General features: G+C 41.9%; 1 protein-coding gene and 1 long non-coding RNA gene across 2 annotated transcripts; both read right to left on the bottom strand.

Annotated features, from left to right (window-relative positions):
- Positions 1-1,519: 1,519 nt before the first annotated feature.
- LOC139219731 (serine/threonine-protein kinase BRSK2-like) lies at positions 1,520-13,218 on the bottom strand. Its single transcript, XM_070851673.1, has 20 exons — positions 13,134-13,218; positions 12,876-12,970; positions 12,621-12,706; positions 12,048-12,188; positions 11,500-11,616; positions 11,219-11,252; positions 10,664-10,732; positions 10,387-10,533; positions 10,038-10,046; positions 9,853-9,884; positions 7,994-8,158; positions 6,828-6,925; positions 6,095-6,248; positions 5,916-5,976; positions 4,225-4,783; positions 3,892-3,940; positions 3,643-3,766; positions 3,105-3,315; positions 2,440-2,529; positions 1,520-2,166 (listed from the first exon to the last, which is right to left on the bottom strand). The coding sequence occupies exons 1-20, from the start codon at positions 13,216-13,218 to the stop codon at positions 1,967-1,969; spliced, it is 2,526 nt and encodes an 841-aa protein (XP_070707774.1). The 3' UTR covers positions 1,520-1,966.
- Positions 13,219-16,887: 3,669 nt separating this feature from the next.
- Positions 16,888-18,899, bottom strand: LOC139220397 (uncharacterized). The gene is made up of 3 exons (XR_011585765.1): positions 18,782-18,899; positions 17,719-17,831; positions 16,888-17,105 (listed from the first exon to the last, which is right to left on the bottom strand). It is a non-coding gene; the product is annotated as an uncharacterized lncRNA (long non-coding RNA).
- Between the last annotated feature and the right edge of the window lie 1,173 nt (positions 18,900-20,072).

Here is a 20,072-nt window from a genome sequence, read left to right as displayed (position 1 = left end):
CTCATGTAGTCAGCTCAAAATGCATCTGCTGCGAAGATTTCAGCTCACTCTCACTCGGCCATCATCCACCTGTCTCACACACTCGTTCCAGTTACCAGACACAAGTGCGATAAAAGAGATGCAAGACATAAACAAAGATCGCTGCAGAATACAGCAACTTGTCAGAAGTGCTATTGAAGTATCGAAGCTTAAAAAAAGAGAGGTAATGAGAAATGAAATATGACAGGTTTCTTGAATTGGCTTTTGACGTGCTTTTTGTTGTTGTTGTTGGCATAAAATCTAGTTCGTAAAAAACAAATACATGACACAAATAATCTTGTGACCAAAATAAATAAATAAATAAATAAATAAATAAATAAATAAATGTTAAGTGGACAAATATAAAAAAATTAAACAAAACTGTAACATGAGTCTCTCTGAAAACATTCTGCACTTTTGTTGCATATTGTGCTGTATGGAAGACTGGTGATGAACATCGACTGGTGTGACAGAGTGCTGGAGTAATACATGACTGTCCGAGCTGCTACGTCTGCTTGCAGAATGGTGCGACTCTCAGTGATGAGCGTGTGGGTACAGTGATGGACTACTTGGCTTGTCGGTGAACACTGACGTGAGGAGCATGGGGTTAGGAGACTCTTCGCTTGCTTCCCATTTTGAAGTCCTGTTCAACGGGGTATTGACATCGCAAGCCGTTTAAGTCTGGCATTATGGGAATGTCCGTTGATGAATTTGCTTTGAGTGTGTGTGTGTTTTTTTTGTTTGTTTTATTTTGTTCAGAGTCAGAATGTGAATACTATGGCAATAGGAGACAAGCTCAACGAGAAAGGTGGCTTCTGTTCGATCCAGAGCCCAGGAATGCTCTTCTCATTCAGTCTGGGCACAAACAGCTGTGATGAGGTTCATGGAACTATTCACGCATAGTGTTTTTTTTTTTTTTTCATATAGTAATGTTCATATTTCTGTTCAAATCAAAAAATACTTTTCTTCAGAGCAACAGGGGTCCAATGCGAAAATCTCAGATGCATTGTTTGGTATCGTCTCTGAGTAAAAAGAAAATACAAAAGAATAATAAAAACATTTAACTTTTAAACAAATGCCTGCTAACAAAGCGACTGGTCAGCTTCCCCTCTCCAGCACTGCAGAGTGTTTTCAGTTACTGTCTTCGCTGCTATCACTGTGCTACTGACATCCACAAAAGAAATGTGTGAACATAAATAAAAACTAAATAAAAAAATACTTTTTTCACATTCACTTACTTAGCTTACTTTGTTGGTTTTCTTTACCTCAGGAGAAGACACTGCTGGAATTCCAGGATGTAGTTTCTCCTGAGAAAATCAGGACCTTTTGTTCATCACCACTCACTGAAGTGGTAGCAGGTTGCTAACTCTTAGTGTTCATCTGCTGAGATACATCTATATTTCTTTCAGTATGGACTGGTAATTGCATGTTGCTTGATAATGACATGAGCGCACTGGTTATTTTTAAGAGTATTCTTGAGAACTGTCACAAGACCGTTATTTCTTTTTGGTGTCAGATACTGTATTACAATGATATGGTAGACTAGCCTATCTGATCACGTCAGCATCCTTTAGCAGGCTGATTTGCTAACTGGCATGCACATTAGCACTTCATAATTCCTAGTTTGATCTGTGAAGCTGTATCTATGATGGATACCAAACTGCTCATTCACATATTATTTTTTAATTAAAGGGTGATTCCTTCACGTTTCTTTCTCATTTAAGGGTAGGAATCCTGGTGATCCCAAGGATCAAAAAAACGTCGAATCGGGGAAAAAAAAGCACGATGAGGAAAAGGATCAATCCTTGCTATGGTCAAGCACCTTCAATAACTTGGTCAAGGAAGAATAGGAGTAGCTCATGGCTTGCAGGGATACTTGGAGATGAAGTAATACTGTCTTCTTTCCGGTGTAGTTCAGGCATCCTGCTGCGTGGTCTCCCTTTCTATCCTACGGTTGGGATTGGGTGCCATTGGAGGACAGCAGTCGGGTTCTCTCTTTTGCCGAGCCTCTGCGCTGCAGAACTCCCCCGCTGCCTCCTATGCCTCCGCCATCTGCTCGGTCACCCCACTCGCACCTGTCGCCCCCACCCTCGGAGCGCCTCGAGTTCTGGCGGGTGGGGGTCCCGTGGGGCCGGCCGTTCTTCTCATCTGGGAAGGGATCAGGAGAGAAGAACAGGAAAGTCACTTTTACTGTAAACATGCGACAGTGTCTGTGGGTCAGCCCCAGAAACTAATGTAATGCAGGTGGGATTAAAAATGAACATTATCCATTTTTTCTTTCTGTTCTTATAGTCAGCGGTGGTACCTGCTGTTCTCCCTTGTTAAATAACACAGGTAAATGGTCCCTGTATCTATCTAGATGAAGTCAAAGGGGAGATATGTTAAAATTTTGTGTGTGTTGATGTGTGTAAGCAGTCTCACCAGATAGGGCTTGCACCATGGGTTGATCATGGGAGCTGAGAAGCTGAGCTTGAATCGTTTCCACCACTCGTCTGAACCTGCGACTCGGGCCTGGACATGTAACTTGGGCTTAGTATCGTTCCAAAAATAATGATATTTGAGCCAATATGATGCTTGAGTTTCAGTAAGAAAACCATGGCAGTATTTCAAGAGTATATTTGGATGTTTAAAGATATTTTTCAACAAAAGAAAACCTTTTTTTAATTTGTAAGAAAGGCTAAACCTTTCACGTGTATCACTACCCAATGTCTACAAAAAAATATAGCCTTAAGATAAAGCATTCAAAGTAACAAAGCTATGGTTTAACTCAGGGAATAGCTATGATTCTGACCCCAAGGATTTAGTGCCAGCATTTACTACTTTTTTTTGATTCAAATGAATAGTAAGACATTTTAGTAACATTTAGAACAGGATGAAACAGCTCACCTGGCTCTGCCCAACAGTAACATAGAACACCTTCTAGTATTGATCCTCCAGTATAACTCACCACCAGGAAACATTTAAGCATATTTCCCAAAATGCTGAATTTTTGTTTGAAATAGATACAACTAAATCTACATGCAAATGTTAATATCTATGAAGTTTAAAAACCGAGCTGAAAGGGAGGAAATGTCTGCTCCACTTGCCTGATATGAGGGTGAACGTCACGCTGTAGATTCCTGTCTCCCTCCTGCCCTCTCTCTCGGTCCTCTCCCTGTCCCGTTCCCTCTCGCCCTCTGAGAAGGCAATGTCCACCTGGAACTTGACGGGCTTCTGGAAGACGGAGGGGCCGCCGGAGGATTTGTACTCGGCCCGGAAGCTGGTCTGGGAGAGGACGCTGTGACTGAGCGACGGGATCTGTGTGGTGGGGAGACAGAGAAGAAGCAGAGAGACCGACAGACTTACGAGGCGGGAGAGGTAAGGGGGCCAACGTGAGTATAAGGAGACAAAGGGTGAGGGTGAGGAGAAGAGAGACAGAGTGAGCCATTGGTGAAAGCAAAAGTGATCCATCAACGTGCCACGAGTGAGCAAGACTGAAATAGAGAGAAAACTGAAAAAATGAAAGAAATGAAGTGCGTACAGTATGAGAGCGTGTGTGAAGCTCTTACAGTGAGAGCCATGCTTTCCACACAGACAAGCTTTGATAGCGACAGGCGTGAACAACAGACCGCATCAGATACTCACGGACAGGAAGGCGTGGACGATGTCGGCTTTGACAGAACTCAGAGGTTTGTCTCTGATCACCACAAAGATCTGCTCCTCTTTCTCCAGGCCGATGAAGTTCCCAAACCAGGACTTCTTAGCCAGCCTGGTACCCAGACCAAAACATACACTGTATGAGGAGATGTACAAAGCCACAGAAAACACCCCGGAGAGCAAACACACAGCTTTATATTGTAAAAAAAAACAAGTGACCCCTTGAGTGTTACTTACTCAGGGCTGGATTCTGGTGTTAGACTGGACATGTCTTCTGATGTAGGAACTGAAAGAGACAAATAGCTCTTAAAGAGAGTTTTAAAATGTGTGTCCAATATCAGATCTGTAGCTGGAAGCCAGATGAAAAAAATAATGGAGAGATAATCCATTGCCATTATGGAGGTTGTGAACATTGGATGCTCAAAAAGGAAATTACTGTTTTCGCAGTGTTGGAACAGAGGAAAACTTTTAATATTAATGACCTACTTTGGTCTACTTGTTCTATACCTGTGCAGATACTGGTGCATCTGTAAAAACACACCCACATCACATTTACCACACAAAACTCACCCTGCAGTTTACGCCGATGGAAACGGGGCGAGCCCAGCAGGTTGTTCTTGAATGAATTGAGGCGAGTCCTCCAGTGGGCGGAGCTGCTGGCCGCCATGCCGCTTCCCCCTCCTGGGCTTGAGGGCGGGGTCAGCGAGAGCGAACCCACCCCTCCCCCTCCCTCTGCCCGCGAGGAAGACGAGGACGAGGAAGAGGAGGGCGGGGTGGAGGAGGGGTGGTGAGGGTGGTGGACAGGGGTGCCCAAGGGTGTGGGCAACGGAGAGCCCTGGGGAGTGACCTGTGGCACAGAGTGGGCAGAGTTTGGGTAGAAGCTCTTAGTCACTGACTTTAGGACAGAGGACGAAGGGAAGAAGAAACGGGGGATGGGTGACAGTAGCGGAGAAGGGGAGGGTGAACGGGAGGATGGGTTGTGCAGGGGCAAGGATTTGATGGGCTGCAGATGGGGTCGGTCGGCAGGTCCCTTGGTGGGCAGGGTCTGGGTCTTTGGGTTGGGGGGAGCTTTGGGCTTGTCATGAGCCCGTGCTGAACGAGGAGTGGTGGTGCTTCCCTGTTTGGGCTCCTTTGTGAGGGGGGTAGCGGTGGCAGAGGTGACGTCTGATTGGCTGAAAGTGAAGACGGGGCTCTGATAGGACTGGGGAGAGGGTTTGTGGGGTGGGAGAGATGGAAAACAAGAAAGAGAGGGGATGGAACATGGAGAAAGGATGGAAATGAATATCATGCTTCATGACAAGAGAGAGTGCATCTTGTGAGTAGTGAAAATTGTCAAATGCAGTAATACTAGTGCTGAATATAAAAGCTTCAATTTTGGCCCATTAGCCTTCTGTGTCATTTTATGCGAGTGAGGGTTTAGTGACAGTTGTGGCAGAGACAGGGTTAAGAATGCAGTGACACAGGACAGTGGCAGTGGAGGTGTTACTGTGCAGTAATTTCTGGCAGTTACAGTTCATTTACCATTTGTGGATTGTTTTAATACAGTTTTAAACATAAGCAAGCCCTGTAAGCAAACTATCCCATAGACCAAAATAAATCATCAACTTTAAAGGTTCTATGTTCATTTTCTTAACAATTGTGCATACAACTAGTTCATGCATGGTGCGGGAGAGAGGTGACATGAAGACAGAAGAAAAATGCCACACAAACCTCCTGTTGGGTGAGAGATCTAATCTGAGGACCTGGTGTTGTGATGAAGTGTAAAAATGATTGAGGAGCTTGATAAATGGATATTTTAGGGGGTTGTGAAGTGTGCTTAAGGTTTTTAAAGCAGTTTAACACAGGGGTGGCAAGAGGAACATTCAATAACCACAACTGTGAACCACATTATATCTATATGGGAATATTGTCATACAAATTTATGAAGAGGTCATAACAAATAATACTGAATTATTGTCCACATTATTGTCAGCATTACCTTAAAAACTGTTAAACTGTTCACAATTTTTCAAGTCTGTGGTAATAGAATCAGGTGCTCATATGAACAATTAAACAGTTTTTACTTTTTGTAATCATTCGTGTACTTTCACTGTGGAGCTACTAGGTTAGGGGGGGGAGGGTAAACAATACAGATTAGTGTTGGAAATTCAATATTTAATGATGCATGCTTATATCATGTTCAGACATAGTTCAGATAATCCAAGCAGAGACAGTTGTGTGTGTGTGTGTAGTTTGTTGACGGCTGGCCAGCAGGCCCTTACCCGAGGACTGCTGAGAGGGCTGGAGGAGAGGCCAGTTGATGCTCCACTGACTGAGCGAGACCTGACAAAGTCACCAGAGGTCAACAGATTGTTCCCAAACACCGAGTTTAACCGACAGGAAACTGTGTGAGACATTCGGAGTGTGTGTACAGAACATGTTCAAGCATAATATACTGTACCTCTGGCTGTGAGCAGCTGTGTCCAGGGCCCTGCGAGGCGGGGTAGGAGAACCCTGTTCAGTAACACTCAGAACCTCCAGGCTTTTCCTCTCGGGGCGGCAGCGGCCATGGCGCGTCAGCATAGGAGAGTCAACGCGCTTTCGAGGAGGGTCTGCTGTAGAACGCCACCAAAAGGTTATAACAGGATTTACCAACACCAATTTTAGACAAGATGGTTTGTGTCCTTCCCATGGCAGTCGCATTGTTAAATATATTTCTAAATATATTTCTTCCTGTTAGTAAGTAACTGTTTTCATTGTGCATTTGTTTTCTCTTTCGCAGTTCTCAAAAGTATGATTATGCTGAAATGGTTTTCTCTACAAGCCTTTCGCTCACTGCACCATCTGTGACTGTGATACATGTAGCTTCATTTGCACTGCCAGAATAGCTTCCCTCTCCCCGTTTTGTCCCACAGAGCATATCTTGCAGATGTCCTGTGAAGTCTGGTTTGAACATCGTAAAAGGCAATGATGGCTTATTATTGTGTGGTGGAGGTGGAGGTTAGTGGCTATTTAATCCAAAACGTGATAGCATTTAAAACATAATGGCAAATAATCCAAAATTCATTGGCAGAGATAGTGAGTCCCTGTGTTTGGTTGAGACTCACACACCGACTAATTGCTTCTGACAAACTGCGGCTGAGAGAAGCAGCTCCCTCTCCTGAGTGGATCCCTCCTGCCCCCTAATGACTGACCTACGTCATTGCGCGGAGGCAAGTCCTCATCCTCATAACTGGGGTAGCGCTCTTTCCTGTCCAGCAGCAGGTAATAGATCATCTTCTCCTGGTTTTCCCTGTGACACACAGACAGAAAGAAATAAACCCACAGGTTGAGATGTTGACATTTGAAAAGAATGATGTAGAAAGGAGCAAAATGTGATTAGAGTAGAAAGCCCTGCTAAAAAAACCACAATACATGCTTTTAACTGGGCTCTTTCTCAGAGAGACAAATGCTGATGACACAGTCCATCCATTTATGGGCACACACACACATGGATTTCATATGTCATCATTCATATGGATCTTTACAAAACTGTTCATTTTATTTAACAGGTGACAGGTTTACCTCCTGCTCTTCACTGAATCAAATATGAATTGGAACAAACTGGACTCACCAGTATACATGTGGTGCCACATACTTACTCCTATTCATAATACTGTATGTTGAAGAGCTGGATCCTCAAAAGGCACACACGTCATAACACGCCTACAAAACCCAGACTTTTCAGAGCAAAAACCATCATTTGAAGCCCTCAATGCCATTTTGTTGTGATAACTCTGATTCTTTTTTTTAAATTTAAAGCCACCAAGGAGCACCTGCTGCTTTTTGGGCAGGACATGAAAGCCCCGTTATCCTTTGGAGGATCTAGTCCCTGAATTTGGACACAGCTTCAGCCTGTCCACCATTTTGCGTGATTTAACCCTGGGACAAGTCTGCCAACCGGGCTCAGAGGTGGAGTTGGACATGGCATGATGGAGAAGAAACCATATAACCCTCTCCGCTTTCAGGTTGCTCTCAAAATGTCTGTCCACAATACACAGGGGTCAATAGAAATCAGATGCTGAAGCTCATTAAGTGCCTGACTGAGTAACCAGAATAATAGTAACTCCTGTACATAATCCAATACAACAATCCTGAAATAAATGCTACCTTTGTGCTACTCATCAGTTATTCTTGACACTCTGAGAGGTGTATCTGAGAGGTGTACTGTATTGTTAGTGTCATGTTAACCACACCATAGCCTCATAACTATCCATCTTAAGTAATGTGTTTTCTTGTATTCCAAGTGTTTCTTTTTCCTGGTCACTCTGTGTACAATCTGGCAATGAGAAACATGTTCAGGGCTGGAAAAACTACTTACTCTTCACATTGCAAGTCTCGTGTGAGCTTGACTCGGTCTCGGAAACAACCCAGTGAGTGCATGCTGTCCAACACATCTGGGTCCAGCTCTGTCAGGGACAAGATTCGCCTCACACACACTCGCCTGGGAGGAGGCTGCTCAGGACACGGCTCATTACGACCACCCCTGGGAACCACACACACACACACACACACACACAATGAAACACACGTAACACACAATGAAACACACATGAATGACACAGGTGTAATGTACACTGTGTTCCAAATTATTACGCATATGCTGTTTTTGTTCGTTTTTCCTAAATAGTCAATACAAATGACAGTCGGTACGATTCAACAATTATATTATAATCAGGATTTTATCAAACAAAACTTCAGATGATGACAACAGTGTTTTTTTTTTAAATAACTCAAAATACAGTGTTCCAAATTATTATGCACAACAGAGTTTCAAAGCATTCAATAGGTTATAAAGAATTGAAAATGCAAATCTGTTGTATTCTCTGCATTAGGAGATATTTTTTTCTCAAAATAAATGCTGTTTCAATCAAAAACATCTTTATAGGTCAAGTTACATGTTAACATAGGAGCCCTTCTTGAATAGCACCTTCACAACTCTCCCATCCATTGAACTTGTGACTCCATGTATACTTTCTGCCTGGATTTCATATAATTATGCCAGAATTGCCTCCCAGAGCTGCTGTTTTGAGGTATACTGCCGGTATACTGCCGCCCACCCTCATAGATCTTCCTTGTAAGGGTGCTCCACAGGTTCTCAATAGGGTTGAGGTCAGGGGATGATGGTAGCCACACCATGATTTTCTCTCCCTTTATGCCCATAGCAGCCAAGGACTCAATGGTATTTATTGCAGCATGGGATGGTGCATTGTCTTGCATGAAAATGATTTTACTCCGGAAGGCACAGTTCTTCTTTTTATACCAAGGCAGGAAATGATCCGTTAGGAACTCCACATATTTTGCATAGGTCATTTTGACACCTTCGGGCACCCTGAAGGGGCCTACCAGCTCACTCCCCATTATTCCAGCCCAAAACATCACTCCACCACCTCTTTGCTGACCAACCACCAGCCACCCAGAACTCCATCCATCTGGACCATCCAGTGTAGCACGGCATTCATCAGTGAATAAAACTGTTTGAAAATTGGTCTTCATGTATTTCCAAGCCCATTGCAAACGTTTCTCCTTGTGAGCATTGGTTAGGGGTGGCCGAAATACAGCTTTATGCACAACTGCAAGCCTCTGAAGGATCCTGCATCGAGAGGTTCTTGGGACTCCAGAGGCACCAGCAGCTTCAAATACCTATTTGCTGCTCAGCAGTGGCTTTTTAACAGCTGCTGTCTTAATTCGATGTATTTGCTTGACAAAAATCTTCCTCAGTGCACCTTTATCTGAACGAACCCGTCTGCGCTCTGACTCACACACATATCTTCTCACAGTACGATGATCTCTCTTAAGTTTTCGTGAAAATTATTTCCAGTGTTTTCATACTTTTTGCAAGGCATTACAATATTTCATTCTTTTCATCTGCAGAAAGATCTTTCTTTCTCCCCATATTGCATGAAACCTGTGACTTGCGTAATAATGTGGAACAACCGCCTTAAGTAGTTTCCCTTTAATTAGGCTCACCTGCCAAATAAATTATCAAACCTGTCTGAAATTGATGTCCGTGTTTTAAACAGACAGGAGAAACAACACAAGCAAAATGTTTCATTGAAAAACAAAAAAACAAAAGTTTATTTAACTGAAATCCTACTTGCATAATAATTTGGAACACAGTGTATAAGATCGAGTTATTTCTTTGAACAGTCAAGTATGAACAACTAAACGTATACTCACAGGTACCAGGCATGTTTCTGGATGGCCTCTAGCTGTAAGGGGTGAAAGGGCAGATGGGACCATTAGTTTCAACAGTCTGTTAACAGCCAGATGGCCACAGAGCTTTGCTGTGTAAACACTTCACACCAGATACCAGATGCACAAAAGATACTTCTTCACTTCTGAATATTGTATATCAAAATTACAATTTGCAACTTTAAAATGTTTATTTCTTTTGAGAATAGAATTCTGAACTCTGACATTCTGACTGTACTTTAATACAACAAACAAAAACAAATATATATATATATATATATAAAACCCTCACGCACACACTGATAATGCAATCAATGCCAGCAGTCCAATGAAGCTGCTCTCCTCTATCCCTTTATATTCAAATGGAAGGAAGAAGAGTTGATCAAATTCAGCACTGGTGTAAAACTGACTAAAATACCTTTCGGATACAGTGTGCATATGAGACTTGTATTAATTCCAGGTGTTTAGGCACCATTTAAACCCCCTGTGTATGAACCAGGTGTGAGCGCAGGCTCATACCGTGAGCCTCTTTTCAGGGTTGACCTCGATCATGCCCTTCAGCAGGGACTGGCAGTCCGGTGGGATGAAGTGGGGCATGTGGAACACCCCGCTCTTCACCTTCTCCAGGAGCTGCCGTAAATTGTCATGGTCAAAAGGCAGGGCACCCTGGGGGAGAAAAAGAGAGAGGGGAAAGGGAGGAGAAACCGATATTATAAAATAAACTTGAAAAATGGGGGAGGTTAGTCAGAACCTCAAACACGCAAGTATAACGTGAAAACAGGGGTAAAAGACTTACCACCAGTAGAGCAAAAAGAATGACCCCACAGCTCCAAACGTCTGCTCTCCGCCCGTCATATTTCTCCCCCTGCCAAAGACAGAATCCCCATGAACTCCCCACTGACTCTTTGAAAGCACAAATGAGCCACATGAATTAATTAAATTCACTGAGATAATTTCAGTTCATTTAAGGCTTATCTAAGACTATGTAACGTCCTTTAAAAGAAACCCATGTCAAAAGAAACACTGTAATCCATGATAATGTAATACTTTGTCTATCTCTGTCCAAAACACAGTCAAGCCATCTTTTCACTGATACAACTGGATAATGTTCTTGGATCCTGAGTGCTGACAAGAAACTAGATTAGCCTTCTTAAAAACAATTATTAAGACTTTTCAAATGATTTCTTACGACTTTGAAACAATCACTGATATCTTTGTGTTTAGCTCATTTAGATTTAGAAATTTGTATTTGGCTCTAAATTAATAATGTATTAACATCATCGTTATTTCCTGATTTATATTACAGATACCAACATTTGAGGAAGACACTGTGCAAGAGCGGAACACTTACTCGTATAACTTCAGGGCAAGCATAATGCGGTGATCTAAAATGAGAGACAAATGTGTTACAAGCAACATTACGAGCTACATTGATAGTAAAACTAAAGTATGTACACTGTGCACATCTATCACTGCTGATGTGATGTCTTTAGCCTCTGTGGCAACTACTCCACTCTCGATTATGTAATGTGCATAGATTTGCATTCCAAGTTCCTAAAATACATAATATGGCTCTTTTTTTGAATGTGTACGTGTTATTTTTAGACACACAGTCACAGAGTTGGTACTCACCCACAGCTGGTCTCTAACAGACTGTCTCCCACCTGTAGGGAGGCCATGCCAAAGTCAGCAATACGGATGTTGTTCTTTTCATCCAGGAGCAGGTTCTCAGGCTTCAGGTCTCTGTGACTGCACAAGCACAACAGATAAAAACAGATAATATGAGTCTTCTAGTGAAGATTACGGCATGTCAGCTTAGCTGAGATTGTGAGGGGTTGAAAAAGCGGCTTTAATATTGGTTCACGCTACAGAATCACAAGTTAGTTAATGCACATGTCACAAAAAGCCCATTTGTCTAAAAGAAATTTGAGGGAATGATAAGAATGATAAGTGCTTGCAAAGATCAAGTCAGTATATGATGTTATTGATTAAGTCAGTAGGAACCTCTGACTCTGGCCTTGATTCTATATCGTTTAAAGAGAGGGATAAGGATAAACAACAGTTGAGCTAAAAAGCTTTCATTTCTTCAGACCAAAGGCCTCCAAAGAGCTACGTGAGTTAGCAGAGGAACCCAAACCATCACTCTACATGTGAACCACTGCTCTATGCAAAAAACCAACCAGATGGAATGACTGTGGCAGAAATCCAGAGCAGAAATGATCTGCCTGAAGAACTTCCTGGCCTCTTTTGGAGTCAGCCGGCCCTTCTTCACCAGGTAGTCAAACAACTCTCCTCCTGACACATGCTCCAACACCAGGTACCTGTCGACATGGAGGGACAAGAGTGTGATTTAAAAGGAGAGGCGAAGGCAATAGATAAAAGAAAAACAATAAATGTAACCTCAGACACTCTTAAACTGTTGAAATCATCAATTTATGATGTTAGAGCTCAATAACCTTTTAATTTATCTTTTTCTAATGTACTCACTTTCAGCAGACCTGCCTGTTTAATCCAACAACTATTTTATAACAGTATTAAAGCTTTTCTGGGTATTTTGAGTACTTTTACTTAAGATAGATCAAAAACTTTTCAAAATACTTGTGGGAGATGAAGGAAAAGTGGGAATTAGAGTGATGAGAGCAGATTAATATTGTTCTTAGAGCAATATCCACACCCATCCCAATCCAAAGTTCAGTATTCAGCAACCCAAAAAAAAGGCATGCACTCTGCACTGAGCGCTACTGCGAACTCACAGATATTTGTTATTCTCGTAAACATCATGCAGCTTCAACACATGCGGATGCTCAATCAGTTTCAGAATGGCAATCTCCCTCTCAACCTGGTTAGAGAGAACAGACAGGAGGAAATTAAAGACACTCAAGCAGAGCACAAAAACAGAGGTGAATTAGTGAACTAATACCAAGGTTAAATACAGAGAATATGGAGCTGTTCGTGGACATCTTCTATACACAAAAGTAGCACCGTTATCGTCATCGTCAGGATCATACCTTCATCAGGACGGACTCAGACAGCTTCTCTCTGTTGACTATTTTGATCGCTACCTTCTGACCCGTAATACAGTGGACCCCGAGCTTGACCAGTCCTGGAAGGCAGAATGAAAAAGATGCAAAGAGGCAAAAATAAGGGACAGGCGAGCATGAAACATTAGAAACAGAGGCATCATTTAATTATACATAAATGAGCAATTTTAAATCCATTCTCTCATTTCAGGAAAGTTTGATAACATTTTTATTTGACGTACTCACCTGTCTGCCCCTTCCCCAGTGTTTTTTCCAGTCGGTAGGGCCCAACATATTGAGCTGACTGACTTAGAGACAGTTCCTTACTCATACTGCTCTTACTGGAGGCTTATACACTACTACTACTACTACTGCACTGTGGTTATTGCAAGTGATATTATACAGCTTGTACAGAAGTTACAGTGGGATACAAGATGGTGCTCAACTTAGGAGGAGGACTAGTTTTTATGTCAGTGATAACACTGCTACTCTGGAGTTACTGGGTGGACATGTAAAAAATGCACAAGTCAAACCGGTGCTGCTTTACAACATCTGGATGATAAATGAACATTCTTCACATAAACCTGGTTCATAAACATAGCTAATACACTTATATATATTTTTACCTTTATGTTCTGAAGCACGGTAAACATGTATGGGGTGGATATTTAACCAAACAGCTTGCTAGTGTGTAGATTAAAGCAGAGAAAATGAGATGACATTAAGTTCCTTGGCTGTTTTATGTGTTAAATACTGACCACCAGCCTAAAGATAAACATGACAATTTAGGAAAAACTGAAGAGTTTTACTTCTGTACATTAGCTCATCTGTGTAGCCTGCACCGGTTTACATGTATGACGTTAACTATGTATGGCGGTTATTAGCGTTATATAGCCTCAAAACTACCAAGTTTTCTCACGGCTGCTGCAAATGTTTTACGCCGTTTGCTGGTCGAGTCTACCAACAAAACGTCAAGCACGTCAAGTGGATGTCAGCACTGATATTTAAATCAATTTAAATGTCTCGGTCAGGCCTGTTTTACAGGTGCAACAACATGCTATTTTAGCCTCGCCGCCGCTCTCCCACACAGCAGCGAGGCTAGCTTTAGCTTCAACGCCTCGACCGACGGCCGTCTCGCTGGCGCCGCCTGTCAAAAAAACCGACACCTCCTGAAGTTTCTGGGCATCGCCAAACGGTAAGATTTATCACACGGCCGCCGCATCCTCACGATATCTCCCCGCAAAACAACCATCCTTAGCGTAGCGTAGTCCTCCCCCTCCCTGTCTCTCTCCCCGCCGCCTCTCTCCCTCCCTTACATCCCTGCAAGTAGCGGCTCACAGCATCTTCTCCTCCTCTCCTTTGGCGTGTCCTCCTCCCTCACCGCCGGATACACAGGTGAAAAAAAAAAAGCAGAGATATCCGCGGATGGAGCCGCTCTACGGCCGACTACAGCCTCGTCCGCCCGCTCGCCTCTGATGGCAGCTCACGCAGGGCTCAGGCCCCCTGTTTTATACTCCCTTCGGTTTTCTTGCCGTAAATCGATATTTTCTCTCTCCTCTTCCTTCCTTCGTCTCACTCGCATCAGCATCCGGGTCCCACTCTCTCTCCATCCTCTCTCCTCTCGCCTCTCCTCCCCCGCCCTCCTCCTCCTCCTCCTCCTCCTCCTCCTGCTCCTGATCATCTTCCTCTAAATACGCGCATCCCTGCATCATTCACCCCGGCCCCGGCCGCACCGTGGGCCCCCGGAGCTGCTGCTGCTCTCCCATCACTCTTCACCGCGACAGACATTGGTAAACACCGCCGGAGGGGAGGCTGGCTGTGAGGGGGGTGATGGGGAGCTCCGGCCCGGTCATGGCCTCTCACAATCCCCGCTGTCCCACAGGTGCTGCTCTCTTCTCAGTGATGTGTCAAATTTGAGGTGTAGCATCATAAACTGTATCAGGTGAGAATTTAGTGGCATCAAGCTGTGGAGGAAGCATTGGCGTCTTTTAATGAAGAGCCATGCTTTATTCTGCATTACCAATAGTTACCAATAGTAAAGTAGGCTAACTAGTAATTGTACTCATATATTTTACTTAAATCTTCTAGTATTTCTACTTTATTAAAGTATTTTAATTTTTTAAATGAGCTCTACATCGACCAACATTAAAACATTGCTTAATGCATTTTCAATAATGAAACAGTGACAAAATATTTGATCAGCTCTGAAAGGGACCTTTATGCATAATGGAGTTTTATTTTTAATTGTTAAAGAATATTTTCCTTGTAACATTTATCTTCTTATTTTTATGAATCTAAGTTTGCATTGTATTATTACTGATTTTACCCCTGCTACTTCTTTTACACCTGTCTGTTAGAAGTAAAAGTAAGATGTGCAATTAGCAGCAAAATGTGCAAATGTATCAAAAAATAAAGTGCTTGGATTGTTCTTATTAATCATTCAAAACCGTTTAGTGTGGCAGGGTGAAGCTCAATATTTTTTGTACTAAGATAACTTTTATCTATAAAAATGTTTTATAAAATGATCATGTCTTTTGTGCTCTATGTAGAATGTTAATGTTGAAAGTACCTTTTAATAGCTGTCAAATACATTTAGTCCAGTAAAAATGGAACTATTTCGCCCTGGAGTAGAAGTATAAAGTAGAGAAAAATGGAAATAAGTGGAAATGGGCCTATTAGTTTACTTGAACACATTATCGTAGTGGTTCATATCAAAAGCACATATTTTCACCTTCTACATAAATCATCAGCTCTGTTTTACGTAACATCATTACAGATTGGTATTTTTGTAAATTAACTACCAAATTCCCAAGAGACACGACACCACATAACATAACAGTCCTGGAAAGTGTCACAGACCAGGGTTTATTGCTTTTTATCAACAATTATTAAATTGTGAAAAATCCTGAACAGTAGCACAGACTATGGGACATTTAAACCTCACTGAAACAAAAATAATTTCTGATGAGAACTCCTCCTTAAAGAAAGGTGACCTATCACACGTCTTCATCTAAAGAGCAAACTCAAAAGACTAAAAAGTGTTGGGTGCTGAATGAATGAATTAAAATGAATCACACAGATGACAGGTTTATATAAAAAAAAAGGGGGGGGGGGGGGGGGTAAGTGGGACATTTTAATGTATCATCTGTAAAGTGCCTTGAAAAATCTCAAAAATCTCAATTTGAAATGTCGTGTGTGGGCGGATAATTCCCCAAAGCCCATCTTCATCTGCGCCTAGCTGGTTTATTTGCACGGAGCCAGAAGGATTTGTCTCCAAACATGGAGCAGAAATAGAACGGGAAAGATACTCATACTAGTATTTTCTGGTTCTCTGGCCTTTTGAGATCGAAATATTTCAGTGCAATGAAAATAAGTAGGCCTACATCAGTGACACACCTCACAGGAGACAATACCTTAATTAATGAAAGATAACAGACAGGTCTAGACTGAGAAAAAAAAATGCAGCTTTGTTTGGTGATAGAGGAAACAAGGGAGCCCAGGAAGCAAACCAGGGGGAAGGAAAAGTAGGACAAAACTTCTCAGTCTGCAGCTGTGAGGCTTTGAGGACAGAATGAAGTTTGCCTTCTCCATAAACCTGCAAAGATACTGTACACCTCTGTTTAATGTCACAGCCGAATGCCTGACGATTAGTGCTACTGAGGACAAAGGAATTCTGGACAAACTTCTCCTCCACGTCCTTCCTCTAGTGCAACCTTTGTGCATTCCCACAATCACCACACCCGTTGCTAGAGCTCAGACTGGAAAAGTGACATTACACTGCTGAGTGCAAGTACTAATGTGAGGATTAAGCAGAGATTAACAAGCTCTTTTTAATTCCATTAAGAGCAACTGCTCCGTGCAGAGGCCTGTGCTCGGCCAGTGGAGAAGCTCCAGCAGCCAGTACATGTAATAACTTAAGGACATAACAAAAACTGGTGACATACTAACATCTGATATCACCAAAGAAAAACAATGAAGGCATTATATTCATTGTATTTTGTATTAATGTGCATGTAGATTGTACAGCGGATACATAATCAGTGATATAGTGTACTATGGTCAATAAATTCCAAAAGAAGTTTCACATTGACAGAAGTACACAGTATTCACATTCACATCACTATCATCACCCCCTCTTCGGCTGTTCAGATGGTTCGGTCCAGCGCAATAAGCGAGGAAGGGAATGCTGGGAAAGTGCAGGACTTTGATAAAGTGAAGCTGTGATTACAAAAACATCAGAGAAAAGATATGAGACTGCAACATCACAGGCAGAGAATGTGACAAAATATGTGATTCGAGTCATCTGAACACAACACAATACAATTAGGCATCAAAGGCATATTCACCCTACAACAGACACTCTGTGGTTTCTATCAATCAGATAAAATAAAACATGGATGCTTCACGTGTTACAGCTTGAAATAAATTTGACACATAGGTCAGCAACTTATAGTGTATTTTGTAAATAGATCTGCTTACTCATGATTTTCGAATTGCCTTTTCAGAACATCCATTTGTCATTTGAATATCCCACTTCCTCTCTTAGTTTCGGTTTTCTGTTATGGCCTGATTTGTCTGAATTGTGAAACACTTGTTTATTTTCTATTCTCTCATTTCATTTTCGTCTAATTCTGGATAAAATTATCCTCCATGAGCTTCAGCGGTTATCTCCAATATAATAATAATAATAATAATATGACTTGGAGTGACTGCCTGATTAGCACTGATTACCCGTGTTAGACCACAGGACTTGTGTTCTATGGTTGGTTTTGAGCCTCGATTCAAGAAAACATTCAAAGACAATAGTTTGTATTCATTTGTGTGAACTTACATTTTATTAAGATGTATTTCCTTATGTATTATGATCCCTCAGACAGGGTTTTTATACAGGCCTGGAAGGCATCTATCAGATCTTTACAGCCCTCCGCTCCTTTCTCTCTGACACTGAAACACAAAGCCAGATTTACAGAACAGTCTTACCACTCTCCACGCAAGGAACAGGGTAATTCTCTTTGGCGTATGAAAGGGTTTCACTTAAAATTGTACAAATTGCATGACGTAAATGTGGAGACATGTAAAATAAGTGAACATATCAGGAGTTATAGCACCTGAAGCTGTGTGGAGGACATAAGGAACATCTCTACAGTCCATCGCTCTTTAGTTCCCTCTGTAGTCCACATGTGCATCAAAGGGATTATCACAGTGTAGCCTGATAATAAAGCACCACAGCTGTATTTATGTACATTTGGTGAAGTACTAGAGCAAGAGTGAGTAATCTGTACTGCAGCTCCACTGACACTAATCACTGCTGCACGTGGACACAAAAGTCTGTCACGTCTCGCATGTAACATGAACCAACAGGCAGGAATGAGCTGGTCCGCTGCAATAGGTCATACATGTGGAAGCCTATTTTAAACCTGAGGTCTATTTCTGCTTCTCCAGACATTTTTATTACTGTAAGGGCCCTCTGTAAATGTCATCACACTGAGTCCTATGATGTAGAGCGGATTTAGTGGAAATTGTGAACAAGTATTCTACATGAACTCCAATTAGACTTAATGATCACCCCCACAGGCGCTCCTACAAGTCGAGCCCAGATGAGAAGTTAACATGAATACACTGGATGCCATGCGAAGAACTCAATAAGCAGTGACTGTGAATGGCCAAAAGGATGAAATGGAAAGTGATCGGTATTTAGCTGGAACCCAAACACAGTTAATGAATCTTCCTTGAGGGCAAAAAAGTTACACAATGACTCACTTACGCTCACTAAAAGACTGTCACACTGGCTGGGGAAAATGTAATGATCTGTTTTAGAGTTTTGAATGTATGTTTAATTGCTTAAACACCACTTTCAGCATCTATAAATCTACGCCATGTCTGTCCAAACTCACCATTTGTCAACATCCTCCTTGATAACCTGGCACGGGGCTGGCGCAGCTTCGTTAGAGCCTGGCATTCTGGCTGAAGAGAGCTGGAGTTAGTGGAGGTGCACTGCTGTACGAGCTGCAGTCAAGTATGGTTAGAGATTAGTTACAGAGATGGAGGGAAAGACAGTAAGGGAGGGAGGAGGGGGGATGAGGCATGGCAGTGACCGAGTGTGATGAGCTTCAAAGAGGGAATCTGATGGAACCCTAAGTTTGGTTTGAAATTCTTACTTTAATTTCCAGCCCTTCTGTTGTTCTTATCTTTGTCTCTGATATTCTCTCCCATTCCTATCTATTCATGTACATCAACATATGTCATTTAGGTATTCTTAAATTCTTTAATTCCTCCTTCATTGTTTTACAGTCTTTCTAATGAATATGCAGATAGCTGACCTTTTGAGTCAAGCATTATGCATTACAAAGGCCTCATAATGCATCTAAAGTACTCACTACAGGGGAGGGACTTTTCCTGAAAAGAGGTTGGGGAGCCTGACTTTGTTTTACACCACTGGCTGGCTTAAGAGGATGAGCTGAGAGTTGTAGCATTTGTTTAACCAATAAAATGTTGACTTAGCGTTGAGCGTGCCGCTAGGAATAATGCAACTAATAGTCTGAAAATAATCCAGAATTTTCAGGCTTTCAAAGATAAAAATAAAAGCAGATGTAGGTAGTAGCATTAGCGAGGTTAATCCCTACAGGAACACACATTCATTTCTTATTCTGAGCATCTAACTCATCCCGTCCTGACTGCGTAGCTGCATTCATCTGCACGGCACATGTCCGAGAAACATACTGTTATTGAGCACTTTTAGGTTTAATAAACGCTGAGTAACTGTTTGTCCCACAGTCAGAGGTTTTTTATGAGACATCTGCTGGCTCATTTACATCCATAAAGCTTCATAGTGAGGACGACATTCATGCAGTTGAAGGGTTTTCTAGGAATATGCAAGCAATTTTCTTCTCTTTTAACAATGGTGTCTGGATGTTGATGTGAAGCACCTTTTCCTAATACTGGATGGGTGGAAAGAATAGCAATATATAAAAAAAAAAACAATAACCAGTTACCTCCATCAGAATTAATACCAACAGTTGAGAAAGGCAACAATAAATGTCAAGAAGCACTTGCTCCTGAAACAAAATAAAACATTGTTAATTTAAGGAAAATTAAATATTGAAATATTTTGTACATTTGAGACTAACAGAATAAATGACAGCAAATCAGAATAATGACCATAAATTTTACATTCTAGTTCATGAT

This window comes from Pempheris klunzingeri, chromosome 20, assembly GCF_042242105.1.
Source record: "Pempheris klunzingeri isolate RE-2024b chromosome 20, fPemKlu1.hap1, whole genome shotgun sequence".
NCBI lineage: Eukaryota > Metazoa > Chordata > Actinopteri > Acropomatiformes > Pempheridae > Pempheris > Pempheris klunzingeri.
Note: the sequence above shows the minus strand (reverse complement) of the source record. Positions and strands in the feature narration are given on the sequence as shown.